The sequence below is a fragment of the Salvelinus sp. IW2-2015 genome, unplaced genomic scaffold (assembly GCF_002910315.2).
Source record: "Salvelinus sp. IW2-2015 unplaced genomic scaffold, ASM291031v2 Un_scaffold1610, whole genome shotgun sequence".
NCBI lineage: Eukaryota > Metazoa > Chordata > Actinopteri > Salmoniformes > Salmonidae > Salvelinus > Salvelinus sp. IW2-2015.
In genome coordinates, this window is record NW_019943029.1 from 49,082 (window position 1) to 66,208 (window position 17,127).

General features: G+C 39.8%; 1 protein-coding gene across 1 annotated transcript in view; it reads left to right on the top strand.

Annotated features, from left to right (window-relative positions):
* Positions 1 to 17,127, top strand: part of LOC112071415 (neuronal growth regulator 1) — a 119,433-nt gene that overhangs the window by 14,900 nt on the left and 87,406 nt on the right. Inside the window, exon 3 of the mRNA XM_024138875.2 lies at positions 4,415 to 4,456. Coding sequence (XP_023994643.2) covers positions 4,415 to 4,456 — 42 coding nt within the window. The remainder of the gene's footprint in view (positions 1 to 4,414; positions 4,457 to 17,127) is intronic.

Sequence of the window (17,127 nt, forward strand, 5' to 3'; positions counted from 1 at the left end):
TTTATAGACCTCCACAAGTCTGGTTCATCCTTGGGAGCAATTTCCAAACGCCTGAAGGTACCACATTCATCTGTACAAACAATAGTATGCAGTATAAACACCATCATACCGCTCAGGAAGGAGACGCGTTCTGTGTCTTAGAGATGAACGTACTTTGGTGCGAAAAGTGCAAATCAGTCCCAGAACAACAGCAAAGGACCTTGTGAAGATGCTGGAGGAAACAGGTACACAAGTATCTATATCCACAGTAAAACGAGTCCTAMATCGACATAACCTGAAAGGCCGCTCAGCAAGGAAGAAGCCACTGCTCCATAACCGCCATAAAAAAGCCAGACTACGTTTTGCAACTGCACATGGGAACAAAGATCATACTTTTTGGAGAAATGTCCTCTGGTCTGATGAAACAAAAATTGAACTGTTTGGCAATAATGACCATCGTTATGTTAGGAGGAAAAAAGGGGGAGGCTTGCAAGCCAAAGAACACCATCCCAACCATGAAGCATGGGGGTGGCAGCATCATGTTGTTGGGGTACTTTTTGCTGCAGGAGGGACTGGTGCACTTCACAAAATAGATGGCATCATGAGGAAGAAAAGGTATGTGGATATATTGAAGCAACATCTCAAGACATCAGTCAGGAAGTTAAAGCTTGGTCTTCCAAGCTTTAACTTCCAAATGAATCTTCCAACTGGACAATGACCCCAAGCATACTTCCAAAGTTGTGGCAAAATGGATTAAGGACACCAAAGTCAAGGTATTGGAGTGGCCATCACAAAGCCCTGACCTCAATCCTATAGAAATTTGTGGGCAGAACTGAAAAGTGTGTGCGAGTAAGGAGGCCTACAAACCTGACTCAGCTACACCATCTCTGTCAGGAGGAATGGGCCAAAATTCACCCAATTTATTGTGGGAAGCTTGTGGAASGCTACCCYAAACGTTTGACCCAAGTGAAACAATGTAAGGCAATGCTACCAAATACTAATGGATTGTATGTAAACTTCTGACCCACTGGGAATGTGATTAAAGAAATAAAAGCTGAAATAAATCATTCTCTCTACTATTAATCTGACATTTCACGTGCTTAAAATAAAGTGGTGATCCTAACTAACCTAAGACAGGGAATTTTTACTCTGATTAAATGTCAGGAATTGTGAAAAACTGAGTTTAAATGTATTTGACTAAGGTGTATGTAACCTTCCGACTTCAACTGTATATATATACACAGTACCATTCAAAAGTCTAGACACACCTACTCATTCAAGTAAAAATATATATTTTTACTATTTTCTACTTTGTAGAATAATAGTGAAGACATCAAAACTATGAAATAACACATATGGAATCATGTAGTAACCAAAAAAGTGTWAAAWWWWTWTWTTWTATATTTGAGATTCTTCAAAGTAGCCACCATTTGCCTTGATGACATCTTTGCACACTCTTGGCATTTTCTCAACCAGCTTCACCTGGAATGCTTTTCCAACAGTCTTGAAGGAGTTCCCACATATGCTGAGCACTTGTTGGCTGCTTTTCCCTTAGTCCCATCTCAACTGGGTTGAGGTCGGGTGATTGTGGAGTCCAGGTCATCTGATGCAGCACTCCATCACTCTCCTTCTTGGTCAAATAGCCCTCACACAGCCTGGAGGTGTGTTGGGTCATTGTCCTGTTGAAAAACAAATGATAACATTTATTGGAATGACTGGAATTCTGATAGACTTTGGTTTTTAATGTTAAGATATAATTTAATTGTATTATATGTAGTAGGAAGAGATGGATTAGAAGAAGCCTACATAACCAACCGATAAAGTAAAATGTAACATCCATATACAGCTATGTAAACTTTAACATTGATTTATCTTGCAATAGATGTTGTTCAATTGGTAACATACATTTTTGTCTTGTTCTGATGCCTCTTAAGGGGAAAGTAATCTAAAAGTAACGGAATGTAATCAGATTATGTTACTGAGTTTGGGACTGGCAACTAGTAACTGAAATCGATAACATTTATAAATTAACCTACCCAACCCTACCCATAGGAGGACATTTATAAATTAACCTACCCAACCCTACCRATAGGAGAACCCTTTGAAGAACCCTTTTCGGTTCCAGGTAGAACCATTTTGGTTCCAGGTAGAACCCTTTTGAGTTCCATGTAGAACCTATTACACAGAGMGTTCTACATGTAACCCAAAACAGTTATTCCTGGAACAAAAAAGGGTTCTACCTGTAACCAAACTGGTCCCCCTGTGGGGACAGCCGAAGAACCCTTTTGGAACCTTTTTTTCTCAGACTGTATGTAGTGATTCTCATCAAATATGTTGTGGTCTTTTCACACTATTCAAACCCCACAATCGAATTAACAGATTATGAAGCCCTTATAGCATATAGATCACATATTGCAAACCTGAACAAAAAAAGTATGTGCATCCTTGACAATCGCTAATCAATATCCAAAAACAGCACACGTTTTTTCTGCGAACCTGCACATCATCATCCTTTCTCTTTTGMGCCACCAATGTAAGGGGTTATGGCAGGGGAAACGTTTTTGTAGTAGTCTAGTTTGTGGTGTGGGAATAATGATAAGAGAACCTGGGGAGAGCCTGCGGAATTCAAGCGAACCCGAACTCAGACCACCTCTCGAGATCCTTAGTTTCTTTGGAGTGTTCACACTGCACAACAAATTGTTTGAAAGGGAGCAAGTGTGAAAACACCCTATGGCGTGGTTTCTTTTGTAAAAATATTTGAAATGATAGACTAGATCCTATATGTTGAATATATTTAACACAATAGCATACTGTAACAGCACTGCAAAGCTTCAACCATTGGCATCAATAAACTGTATGTACAATGTTTAAAGGCCCAGTGCAGTCAAAAACACAATTTSCTGTGTTTTATATATAATTTCACACTATGAGGTTGGAATAATACTGTGAAATTGTGAAATTTAGTGTAAGAGCTGTTTGAAAAGACATGAAAGAAAAGAAATGAATGAAAATAAAATAAATTAATGCCTGTTTTGGTGGGAGGGAGTTTTGGCTTTCCATGGTAACATCACCATGCAGTAAATRACTTAATAGACCAATAAGTAAGGGAGTTCCAAACCTCCCTGCCAGTAACAGCACATTTTCAGTTTTCCCCTCCCCACTCAAACCTCTACCAGACAGTCCTATCAAAAAAATAAGCAATTTTTGTCTGGGAGATGTTTGAGTCACAATTAAGTCACTATTGAGACKWGGGTCTCTTTCACAACAGAGTCCTACATATACAATTTAATAAGACAAAATAAAAAATMGAAAACAATATAGAACAAGTCAAATACAGCACAACACCATTTTTTTCAAGAAAAACTATTACATTACTCAGTAAGAAAGTCCCCAATCAATATTTTAAATTGCTTTAGCGGCACCAGAACATCCAATTGTAATGTATTTTGTAGTTCCAGCAATGAGGTGCTTTAAAACTAAAAGTGTATTTGCCTAGTTTGGTGGAGACCCAAGGAACATCAAGAGTTAACCAAGCTTGTGAATGGGTTTGGTATCTCATGTTTTTATATTTTAACAGCAAAGTTAGGTATGTCGGAAGCTAGTGTAGTAGACCAATCACAGTAAGTTACTTAATTGTTACCCAGAAATGGTTTGATATTGAGATAAAAATGGCTGCATAGGACCTTTCATGCCGAAAACGACACAAAATACATGTATTTGTCGTATAGTTATGTAAATATGAACGTTTGAAATTTAGAAAGAGGAAGACCTTTAATAGACACATCGGGTATGACTGTTTTTCCAAGATGGTGGATGTGGACATTTCAGGATGTCACATTATTCGATTCCCCAAATGCCACCGCCCGCTCAGTTTGAAATGAGTTCATAAGGTAATCAGATTGGGATTCACTTCCCCCTCAGAGGGATCAAAGAGGATTTTTTTTCTCTCTCTCTCCTCATTCTTCAGGCAGACTCCAAAAAAAGGAGAACAAGAAATGGGGAGAGTTTTGTGATATTAAAGTGAAAATCAAATTACATCAATATGATTAAACGGCTGCCAACAAGGTGCAGATGTAATTATGATTGTTAATTGAGCCAAGTTTGATTCCACGCATCAAAGCGAGAGGCGGTRAGTAGTTTAAAATCTCAGGACAAGGAAGTTTGATGAGCGCCATATGGACTCAGTCGAAGAACATTTTGAGAAGCTCAGCAGTGGCCTTTACCATTCAGACCTAAGGGAAGGGATATGTTGTTGAAAAGCATGTTTAGTTTACAGCTCACCACAGAAACGACAGACCTCAGGCATGGGTAGTTTTGTCTTCATTCCCTGTCCTTTGTCCTTGAATGTGGATTATGATTTTCTTTTGTGTCTCCATTCTGTTAATAATACATGAATGTCCTCTTTTTTCCTTCTTTCCCCCTTTTTTTCCTGTAGCAATTATTGAACCCACCGCAACTAGTGCTGTCTCCCGCTCAGGTCAGTATATGTCACCGTGCTGTACGTAAACCAGCAAAGGGATCCACTCCACACTAACCTAAAAACCTCTCCTCCATCTCCAATTCCTCTCTCTTGATTGGCTGGGATGCCTGCTGGGGTACAGCTTCACTGTATGTGCTTTTACTTGCAGTTCATTTTGGTTTCTCAGGATTGGTTCTGTTTTGTTTCTGTTTTATTTTCTTCCTGTCAATGTAAACAGCTCATCCGTCTCATTGCACACCCCCACCTCTTTTACTCTCTCTCCTTTGGAGCGTAGTGGCATCATAAAAGTGACTGTTACATATGGCTCTGGGACCGATGCGTTTCCTTTTGCTGATGGCTTTACTCTGGCTTCTTCATCCCTCCCCCTATGCTAGCTAAGTACAGTCTGCATGAAGGGCAGGATGTCAGTGAAAGGACCCTGTTAGTTTGTTGTTTGCTCTGTGCAGTGGCTCTGTCTCCGTTTCTCTCCTTCCAGAAGCAGCCGGGCTCTGCTGCTGCCGCCTCTCTAACCTGTTGCTGTCAATGTGGCAGGTGTTTTTCCACTCTCCTTCTGTTGCTTTCAAATTACAGCTCGGAATAATCCCTTTGCCAGGCCGTCTTTTCTCCCTCTCTTATGGTTTTAAGCAAGTCGCAGAATGTAATCTCTCACGTTGGTTACATTATTTTTGCTTAATACTGTTTGCACACATACTCACACCCCGCTCGCATACACACACACATGCACAGACGCGAGTGGCGAGTGACATTGCATGATAAATCTACTCAGCGCTATCCAGAGTTTTTCATCCTGCATCATGGATTTGCCAATCGTTTCATGTTCCATTCTGGAGACGTGGCTCTGTATGAGCATGTACTCTCCTGCATCCCTTCCATTTTTACTTGAAATGGAMCTCCATGGGGATTTTGTCAAATTGCAAGTCAAATCCTGCTCTCTGACAACACATAGCCCCGAACTCTCATTTTATGTAATGCTTGCAGAACAAATGYCAATTTCATGGTCCAACGCAACACCAGTGCTATCAATTGTGGAGATAAATGAACTCGACGTCCCATTGTTCTTGTTTTGTTCCAAGTTCCACATTTTATTTTTTAGTATTTTGTTTGCAGTGCCCTAGCTGAGCAGCTTGGCATAGGCAATTGTTTTAGATTCCTGGCAACAGGTAGCCTCCAACTCATTTAACCATGTCTGTTAATTAGGTTGAAGATATGTAAATATCTTCTGTCAGCTGCACAAAGGAGGAGTGGGGGAATGGTCCATGTAGGGTATCACATTTGTTGTAATTTAGAGATGTCAAACAGGAAACAATTGATGCTAAACKTCATCGAACATGTAGATTAAACGATTGAATGATTCCCTTGTAATACCATTGATGCTCATTTAGGACTGCATTCTTGCTTGGTCTCAAATGACATGCTCAAATTATGAAAGTTAAAGTAAAAATGGTCAACACGACTATCTAATATACAAAGTAAATTGCATGGTCGTGGCAGCCCAGGCCCACAACACATTGCCTTCTTAAACAACACTGAAATGTCAATAAAAGGGTTAATTACCTTTTTTTGCAGACAACACATTGGCTAATGTTTTCTACATGAGATTTGTGAAATGTGCTCTACAGTTGACCTCGTCCTATAGGTTAGTGACAGTACAGTATGACACCGCATGGCTGTGGCAATGATATTAAATGGTCGGTCCAGTACTTGAATATCACTCTGTCTTGTTTGAGTACCGCGACAGTATGCACTGAAATGTTAATGCAGCCATTTTTATCTCAATATCAAATCATTTATGGGTAGCAATTTCTGTGATTGTTTTCAATTAAAATGGTKAAAAATAAACKAAAATAGCTTCTTAGTAAAGAGCAATTTCTCAAGCAGGAATTTTTCTAGGGCTGTCTGAGAGTGGTCTGAGTGGGGAGGGGAAAACTGAAAACTAGCTGTTATTGGCAGAGTTTGGAACTCTCTTTCTTATTGGTCTATTAATTAATTTACCAAATTGTCAAAGACTCCAGTCACCTAAGCCATAGACTGTTCTCTCTGCTACCGCACGGCAAGCGGTACCGGAGCGCCAAGTCTAGGACCAAAAGGCTCCTTAACAGCTTCTACCCCCAAGCCATAAGACTGCTGAACAACTAATCAACTAGCTTCCCGGACTACATTGAACCTCCCTAAACCCCCNACCAAAAGGCTCCTTAACAGCTTCTATCCCCAAGCCATAAGACTGCTGAACAACTAATCAACTAGCTTCCCGGACTACATTGAACCCCCCTAACCCCCCCCTCCTTTGTTTTTACACTGCTGCTACTCGCTGTTTATTATCTATGCATAGTCACTTTACAAATAACCTCGACTATCCTGTACCCCCGCACATTGACTCGGTACCAGTACCCCCTGTATATAGCCTCGTTATTGTTATGTACATATATTGTGTTACTTTTTGATTGATTATATTCATTTTACTTTAGTTTATTTAGTAAATATTTTATCAACTCTATTTCTTTAACTGCATTGTTGATTAAGGGCTTGTAAGTAAGCATTTCATTGTAAGGCCTACACCTCTTTTATTCGCCGCATATGACAAATTTGATTTGTCACTTGATTTGTCTCCATCCCACCAAAACAGGTCAACATTTCAGGTGGCCTTTTCCAACAACTCTTACACTAAAAAGGGCATTATCATCCTTTTCACAATTTCACAGTATTATTCCGAACTCATACTGTTGAAAYATATATAAAACACATGTTTTTGACTACACTGGGATGTTAAAATTAGTTGATAYGTAGTAGAAAATGTGTAAATGTTCAAATTCAAAATGGATTAAACATATACACTACCGTTCAGCAGTTTGGGGTCACTTAGAAATGTCCTTGTTTTCCATGAAAACATACATGAAATTAGTTGCAAAATGAATATGAAATATAGTCAAGAAGTTGACAAGGTTATAAAAAATTWGTTTTAATTGAAATTCAAACTTTGCTTTCTTCAAAGAATCCTCCATTTGCAGCAATTACAGCCTTGTAGACCTTTGGCATTCTAGTTGTCTATTTGTTGAGGTAAACTGAAGAGATTTCATCCCATGCTTCCTGAAGCACTTCCCATAAATTGGATTGGCTTGATGGGCACTTCTTACGTACCATACAGTCAAGCTGCTCCCACAACAGCTCAATAGGGTTGAGATCCGGTGACTGTGCTGGCCATTCCATTATAGACAGAATACCAGCTGACTGCTTCTTCCCTAAATAGTTATTTCATAGTTTGGAGCTATGCTTTGGGTCATTGTCCTGTTGAGGGAGGAAATTGGCTTGAATTAAGCAACGTCCACAGGGTATGGCATGGCGTTGCAAAATAGAGTGTAAGCCTTCCTTCTTCAAGATCCCTTTTKCCCTGTACAAATCTCCCACTTTACCACTACCAAAGCACCCCCAGACCATCACATTGCCTCCACCATGCTTGACAGATGGTGTCAAGCACTCCTCCAGCATGTTTTCATTTTTTCTGCGTCTCYCAAATGTTCTTCTTTGTGATCCGAACACCTCAAACTGAGATTTGTCTGTCCATAACACTTTTTTCCAATCMTCCTCTGTCCAGGGTCTGTGTTATTTTGCCCGTCTTAATCRTTTCTATTTATTTGCCAGTCTGAGATATGGCTTTTTCTTTGCAACTCTGCCAGAAGGCCAGCATRCTMAAGTCACCTCTTCACTGTTGATGTTGAGACTGGTGATTTGCGGATACTTTTTAATGAAGCTGTCATTTGAGGACTTGTGAGGCGTCTGTTTCTCAAACTAGACACTCTAATGTACTTGTCCTCTTGCTCAGTTGTGCACCGGGGCCTCCCACTCCTCTTTCGATTCTGGTTAGGTCCAGTTTGTGCTGTTCTGTGAAGGGAGTAGTACACAGAGTTGTACGAGATCTTCAGTTTCTTGGCAGTTTCTCACATGGAATAGCCTTCAATTCTCAGAACAAGAATAGACTGACGYGTTCCAGAAGAAAGTTATTTGATTCTGGCCATTTTGAGCCTGTAATCGAACCCGCAAATGGTGACGCTCCAGATACTCAACTAGTCTAAAGAAGGCCAGTTTTGTTGCTTCTTTAATCAGATCAACAGTTTTCAGCTGTGCTAACAATTGCAAAAGGTTTTTCTAATGATCAATTAGCCTTTTAAAATGATAAACTTGGATTAGCTAACAACGTGCCATTGGAACACAGGAGTGATGTTTGCTGATAATGGGCCTCTSTACGCCTATGTAGATATTCCATAAAAAATCTGCCGTTTCCGTCTACAATAGTAATTTATAACATTAACAATGTCTACACTGTATTTCTGACATGCACAGCTCTTTGGGTGYGGTTCTGTCTTCAAGTCCCTTCGGTGTATGTAATGTATTACAGATTATGAACAGGTGCAGTCAGATGGCAGGAGGGYTGGAGTGTATGACACTCCAAACCAGGAGAGATGTGCATCATCTCTCCAAACCGTCTCTACAAGGTAGAGTTGATACACACAGCACTGAGAAKCAGAGGTGGGACCAAGTAATTGTTTTACAAGTCACAAGTAAGTCTCAAGTCTTAGCACTAGCCAGTTGTAGKMCAATCTTGGGTGCAATGACTGACTGTGTGGAGGCTCATTGATTTAATYTTACGTTAGCCTACATGCTGCACTAACAAAGTTATATATAGCTGTCGGCTATACTAGCCASGACCTATCGTTCTTTGTGCAGCTTCAAATGTTGAACAAAGTTGGAAGTTGTTGCTCCTCRGTTTGTAATTTTCTTCCCGCATGTTTTGCAAGTTGCAATCTGTTTTCTGTTGACCTCAGCATGGTCTTTATATCRGAAAATAATAATTTGGGGTATCATCTTTCCAAYGGCTCCATCTGAATTCACCCGCCGACGTTCCTCTGCWCAACCACGCGCAACTTTTTGTCAGCTGGCACAATTTGATTGGCTGCTGTCRGATTCAAACTGTAATCCGTTAAATGAAGAGTTGATGCGCTGCCCACTTTTTTTAATAGCATAATTRTTTAGATTTGGSCTTGGGGAGMGTATCAAGTCAGGTCGAGTCAWAAGGCTCAAGTCCAAGTTAAGTCACGAGTCATTGGTGTTGAAGTCAAAGTCGAGTTGCAAGCCATCATATTTGTGACTRGAGTCTGACTCGAGTCCAAGTCATGAGAACATTATCAATGGTTGTTAGGTGAATTCCAGGACAGTGAAAGTATTTTGACCTATGACCAGATCAAATGTGACCAACCTGAAGTGGGACTGGTGCCTGGCCGCATACTGCCTCAGCCTTCTGCACCTGTAATGGTAGGGGGGGGCGGTTCCCACAACACTGCTGAATGACAAATGCACCAGGTTTTGTAAGTAGCCTGTGAATTAAATAAAATACGATCACTCAATAAACATACAGAAGTAATTCAATTAATAGAGTGACTGTAAGTACAGAATAGATTCAGGCTAGTGACGCTAATATGCAACCAGCTGTGTAATGTTACATTGCTGAATGCTTGCTGACACGTATTTGTAGCATGTTAGCAAAAAAAACTTGTACTCAGGCTGGACAAGTACAATCCTTAATTTTTTTTCACCCTAGAAAATGCACAATAGACTTTTATGAGAACAGGCATGGTGTTTTAGCACTAGTAGCAGATGAAGCCCCTACTGCTAGCTAGCTAATGCTAACCTATCCCTCGATCATGAATCCCAGTTCATTACAGGAAAGGCAGAATGCCGCCAGGGCCTGAGTTATTGAGAGCAAGTGCGCACCGGTTTGTGTCAAGAACTGCAACACTGCAGGGTTTTTTTTCAAGTCAATATTAGGCAGGTGTTCATAATGTTTGGTATACTCAGTGTAGATCCGTAGTGCCGTTTGAACAAATATAGAAGCTAAGATGATAGGATAAGCTTCTCCTTTTACTTCTTTCATAAATCATAGACCGCTTAACAAGCATRATTCCAAATATTTTGAGACATACAATGTTCCCAGCAAACAGGGGAAACCCTGAGGAGATTCGGCGACGTTCCCATTAGGTCCCTTTAGGGTTTTGGTGCAACGTTTTCCAACTAACGTTRTGAGAACATTCTAAGAACATTGTGTGATGGTCCCAAGGAAARGTTCTCAAGGGGACTATCCTGGAACTGGACAAAACCTCCAGGGGACCATGACACAACTTCCTGACGACTTTAGGCAACCATTTCGTGACTKATTATTGTTTGCAGGGTTCTGTGTCCCGCATGTCTTGTTTTTCAGAATGGTAGAATCTGTTATCTATATTGTACATACATATTATAGAGGGTAGTATATATATATATATACTACATGACCAATAGGAATGTGAACACCAGTAGTAGGTGTTGCAACCAAGGACAGACGATTTTTACACGCTTCAGCACTTGGCGGTCCCGTTCTGTGAGTTTGTGTGTCCTACCACTTTGCGGCTGACGCGTTGCTGCTCCTAGATGTTTCCACTTCACAATAARAGCACTTACAGTTCACCGGGTTAGCTCTAGAAGGGCAGACATTTGACGAACTGACTTGTTGGAAAGGTGGCATCCTATGACAGTGCCACGTTGAAAGCCACTGAGCTCTTTAGTACGGGCCATTCTACTGCCAACGTTTGTCTATGGAGATTGCATGGCTGTGTGCTCYATTTTATACACRTGTCAGCAATGGGTGTGGCTGATATAGCCGAATTCACTAACTTGAAGGGGTGTCCACATACTTTTCTATATAGTGTATATTTTTATATATTCTATGAATACGATCAAGACTTCCAGGTTTTTTGTTCATTAGCATCTAAATTAAAGTCCGAAGATAAACAGATGCAAAACGGAGAACATTCTCACATTGTTTCTTTCTTCAATTTACCAGTTTTTGGTCCCTTTTTGCTCTGAATAATCTTTACTATTACATACAGTGCTCTTGACTTTTTCCACATTTTGTTACGTTACAGCCTTATTCAAAAATATATTAAATACATAAAAATCCTCAGCAATCTACACACAATTCCCCATAATGACAAAGTGAAAACAGGTTATTAGAAATGTTTACAAATGTATTAAAATRAAGTATTGAGACTTTGCTATGAGACTCGAAATTGAACTCATGTGCATCCTGTTTCCATTGATCATCCTTGAGATGTTTCTACAACTACATTGGAGTCCACCTTCAATMAAGGTAAATTCAATTTATTGGACATTATGTGGAAAGGCACACACCTGTCTAAGGTCCCACTGTTGACAGTGCAAGTCAGAGCAAAAACCAAGCCATGAGGTCGAAGGAATTGTCCATAGWGCTCCGAGACAGGATTGTGTTGAGGCACAGATCTCTGGAAGGGTACCAAAACATTTCTGCAGRATTGACGGTCTCCAAGAACACATTAGCCTCCATAATTCTTAAATGGAAGAAGTTTGGAACCACCAAGACTCTTCCTAGAGCTGTCTGCCCAGCCAAACTGAGCAATCGGGGGAGAATGGCCTTGATCAGGAAGGTGACCGAGAACTCGATGGTCATTCTGAGAGAGCTCTGCAACACTCCACCGGTCAGGCCTTTATGGTAGAGTGGCCAGACAGAAGCCACTCCTCAGTAAAAGGCACATGACAGCCTGCTTGGAGTTGGCCAAAAGACTCTCAGACCATTAGAAACAAGATTCTCTGGTCTGATGAAACCAAGATTGAACTCTTTGGCCTGAATGCCACGCGTCATGTCTGGAYGAAACCTTGTACCATCCCTATGGTGAAGCATGGTGGTGGCAGCATCATGCTGTGGAGATGTTTTTCAGAGGCAGGGACTGGGAGACTAGTCAGGATTGAGGGAAAGATGAACGMYGCAAAGTACAGAGAGATCTTTGATGTAAACCAGCTCCAGAACGCTCAGGACCTCACACTCGGGCGTAAGTTCACCTTGCAACAGGACAACAACCCTAAGCACACAGCCAAGACAACGCAGGAGTGGCTTCGGGAAACGTCGTTGAATGTCCTTGAGTGGCCCTGCCAGAGCCCGGACTTAAACCCGATCGAACATCTCTGGAGAGACCTGAAAATAGCTGTACAGCAACGCTCCCCATCCAACCCGACAGAGCTTGAGAGGATCTGAAGAGAAGATACCAAAGGTGGCAAAGGCYCTTCAACAAAGTACTGAGTAAAGGGTCTGAATACTTATGTAAATGTACATTTTCAGTTATTATTWTTWTTWWWATAAATTAGCAAACATTTCTAAAACCCTGTTTTTGCTTTGTCATTAGGGGGTAACGTGTGTAGATTAAAAATAAATGTAATTTTTATTCAATTTTAGAATGAGACTGTAACCTAACAAAATGTGGGAAAAGTCAAGGGGTCTGAATGCTTTCCGAATGCACTGTACATCATTCTGACCATTTCTGACGTAATCAGACTATTACTTTATGCAAGGGTATCATAATAGTATCATGACTCTTGGATCCATGGCTTAAAGTCACGTACATCACATACATGCAAGGGTATCATAATAGTATCATGACTCTTGGATCCATGGCTTAAAGTCACGTACATCACATCATTACACTACTGCTCCATAAGCTTCCCACTTACCTGACATCACTGTTAAGATTTAACATGACAAGTTATCAAACCCGTTCACAGGGTTGGTTAACTTTGGAGACTCCTCTGGTGTCTACAGAGTTCAGTAAATTCGCCTTTAATTTACTTGCACCCAATGTTTGGAATAATCTCCAAAATACGTTTTGATTGGATGCTTTTAAAAGTCCCTAGGGCAATGCAGACGACCGACACAGGATTTTTATAATGAATAATGTGTTTGTTTTAATTGACTGTGTTATGGATCTTAATGTGTATTTTAATATGTATGTTTATCTATACTTGCCTGTATGTTTATCTATACTTGTTTTTGTATGGTGCAGGGATCATTTGTAAAAGAGACTTTAGTCTCAATATGACTTCCCTGTTGAAATAAAGGTAAATWACTAACATTCCTTTGACCCTCCCCCAGATAGGCTATGGATCTACAGGAAAAGCATGATTAACGACTCCATGAAGGTTTATGTGTCTTGGTAATGACTCGGAGTAAGCCACAAACCATGTATCTATTTTCTGACGAGGCGAGCCATGATGTAGCAACTATTGAAAAGACAGCGATTTGTGATTTTTAACTCAATCCGTCCCTACTTGAATGATACAAGCACATTTGGTGGGGCATGGAAATAAACAGAGAATACCCAGGGTRGGTCTGCCCTACAATACAATGAATTACCCGGCGTAGCACATCAAGCTAAATATCCTTATTTCAACTTCGCAAGTTGTAGGGAGATGGGGATTTACACTGAATTGTGGTGTAGTCCATCAAAGTGGTAAAGTCCACCCTGTTCAATATTCCTCATTGGCTTTTCCAAAATTCCAAAGTCACTCACCCTGCTCCCTATGGGCACAGAAAGCTGTTCTCATCAAATGATTTCAGTAAGTATGTAAAGCTTCTCTAATCAAATGATACGTGGGTAATGTAGGTCTGGAATTGGAGTAATGTCTTCTTTGGAAGTGAGGTGACTGTAGGTGTTCCTTCTCCCAAGCACCCAACTCATTATCTGATCATGTTGCATACTAGGCCCAGAGGGTGCATGAGGTTGATGTACCACTGCACATGACACCATCTCTAATGAACAAACGACTTGCCATTTCTCTCATTTTCCCAATCCAATATTCTCTCTTGGCCAGCACTTTGTAAATAATAACAAATACTTGTGATGGGGTAAGCTTATTAGCACTTTTAGCCCTGTTTTGAAACCCACCTCATTTGCTTTTTMAATGATTGCATCTATTTCAAATGAGAGAATGTCTTATCCAGTTGTTTACTTTCCATCACTGAAGCATTTGATAACTTAATCCTAAACTCATCATATGTATTTTGCTGATTGGATTCAAGTACAATATATCTTGCACAACAAAGGTTGACATAAATGATGCATGTGTTATCAGAATATGCTACAAATGAGGAGAATAACATGTACCTATTATTTTCTCAAAAGTTTAGTCAACAAAATGATCAATTGCTTGATTAATCTCTAAAGATTAATTTATAGAAATACAGAGATAGGTATTAGCATTATATKATTTCTTAGCATTTGGTCCACTAGATCATTATACATTTGGTATCACATTCAGCAATGGTATAACATCTTCATTTTTGGCAGTTTTTTCCCCCAGCAGAACATCAAATTATCACATCCCAGGCACCAAAAATAGCAGTTGCTCAGAAATGTCTTAATTTATGTTTGTGTAGGTCTTGAAGCTCAGCTTGTTGGTCTTGGAACTTTCCATTTTMTCTTTAAATGAGTGAGGCTAAAGCAGTTTTTAATGAAATGTTCACTCTTTTGCTATTCAGGATGTGTATTTTTTTACTCCTMGGCCTTGCAGCAGTGCATTCTAACACCTTGCACTGTACTGAAAACATACAGTATGGTTCAACATATGCTACACGTCCACATCACTTGAATACTGATCATTGCAAATACATTCTGACCAGAGCACAAATACTGMGTCATTCTGACCAAAGCAGGCTTTAAAACATCAGAAGACACTCACAGGCTCTCAGTCGTGTTGGAACGAAAAGGAGATAATCTATTAAAGTAGGTTTGGCTTCGTCATTGATGTATGTATTGTGACTCTGTGGGTACTTAATTTTCACCACAATTTCATCTGATTTTATGCAGCATAAAATGGAAACTAACAGAGTAATATTGGATTTCTGAGGTGTCATTTTATGAGCCAGATACCAATGTCCTTAAATTCACTTTTAGATGTAGTCAGTCAGATGAATAATCATAATCACTGTGCATTGCAGTTGCATAACACATTGCAGCCCTCTTGAGCTTACATTTGTTCACACATCTCCTCATCGTTAGTCCTTTTCAGGCACTTTCAACTCAGCAGAATTGTAATCTGAAACTCTGGAAAGTCCAATCGAATAATGTGCCAGATTATGAAAGGCTGCTTTTTTTTCATCCCTTGTATCTTTGCGCAGCAGCAGAGATTTCCCCTCTCCCTCTCCCTGCAGTGACTGGAGGCTTTAAATCACCCATGGCAGAGCTCTTGAGCACACCCAGGGAAGAAGTGTTTCTATAAGGATGGGGGATTTTTTCAGTAAGTTGCAGTGGTGGAAAAGGTACCCAATTGTCATACTTAAGTAAAAGTAAAGATACCTTAATAGAAAATGACTCAAGTAAAAGTAGTAAATCTCCCTACTTGAGTGAAAGTCTAAACGTATTTGGTTTTAAATATACTTCAGTATCAAAAGTAAATGTAATTGCTAAAATGTACTTAAGTATCTAAAGCAAAAGTATAAATGATTTCAAATAACTTATTTTAGGCAAACCAGACGGCATTGTTTTTTTGTTTTATAATTTACGGATAGCCAGGGGCACACTCCAACACTCAGAAATAATTGACAAACGAAGCATTTGTGTTTAGTGAGTCCACCAGATAGATCTCTTGATAAGTGTGTGAATTGGACCATTTTCCTGTCCTGCTAAGCATTCAAAATGTAACAAGTACTTTTGGGTGTCAGGGAAAATGTATGGAGTAATAAGTACATTATTTTCTTTAAGAATGTAGTGAAATAAAAGTAAAAGTTGTCAAAAATATAAATATATATASTATAGTATAGTAAAGATACCCCCAATAGCTACTTAAGTACTACTTTAAAGTATTTTTACACCACTGGTGAGTTGTGGGTACACATTGAGGATGAGGTTGGATTCTTAGATTTGAAGTGAAGCAGGAGGAAGAACATGAATACTGGTGATGGATTTGTGTTTCGCTGCATGGCACAAAGTACATTTCCCAGTGTACTTACCTCGTTCAGCACTTACAGTATGTAACAATTATATTTTAACTGTTTGTAAGCTTATTTTGATATGATAGTGTTACTAGATATGCTTTTGCTACGAGATGCATCTATCTGGCAGATAGAATCAATTCCTTATTTTTTTATGTATATAATATTGGAGTACACCCCATTTATTAAGGTTTATTAAGGTTTTCTTACATTGAATGTTCATTCCTTGTGGACTCATTTACTTCAATGCAAAGAAGGGGACAAGTGTCTGTCTATAATCCCTGCTAATTGTTTTTAATAACAGCCTTAGCCATAAACATCCACACACCTATTTACCCAGCATGCACTGGATAGTAGTGCACAGTGGGCTATCTGAGGGTAATCCGTTTTGGTGATGCATTTCAGRTTCGCTTATCAGATACTGTATATGGCGTATCAGGTTTGGCGAGATCCAAAATCCCCTCTATGATTTGTTAAGAGGTACTACCTGACCTTCATTTTGCGCCATGCTAAAACCAGATTCCTCTCTGGAAGGGGCTGATAAGCAGATGGCATGACATATATCATACTTCACATCTAGATCCTTTGCAGGCAGAAATAGACCACGGGTTATTTATCCCCACTGAACTTGGGGCCTGTTGTACGGCCGGTCTAAAGTGTTCCCCAACAATGAATGGGTTTATGATACCATTTTATTCCGCACGTTTGAAGAATCYTTTCGGAATCAAAACTCCCCAGTGAGCCCTTACATAATACAACAATAAAATGAAAACAGCAAATGATATTCAGGCTCCATAGAATATCTCATCTTTCATAGGATCTCTTCAATAGAACAATACCCTCCCTC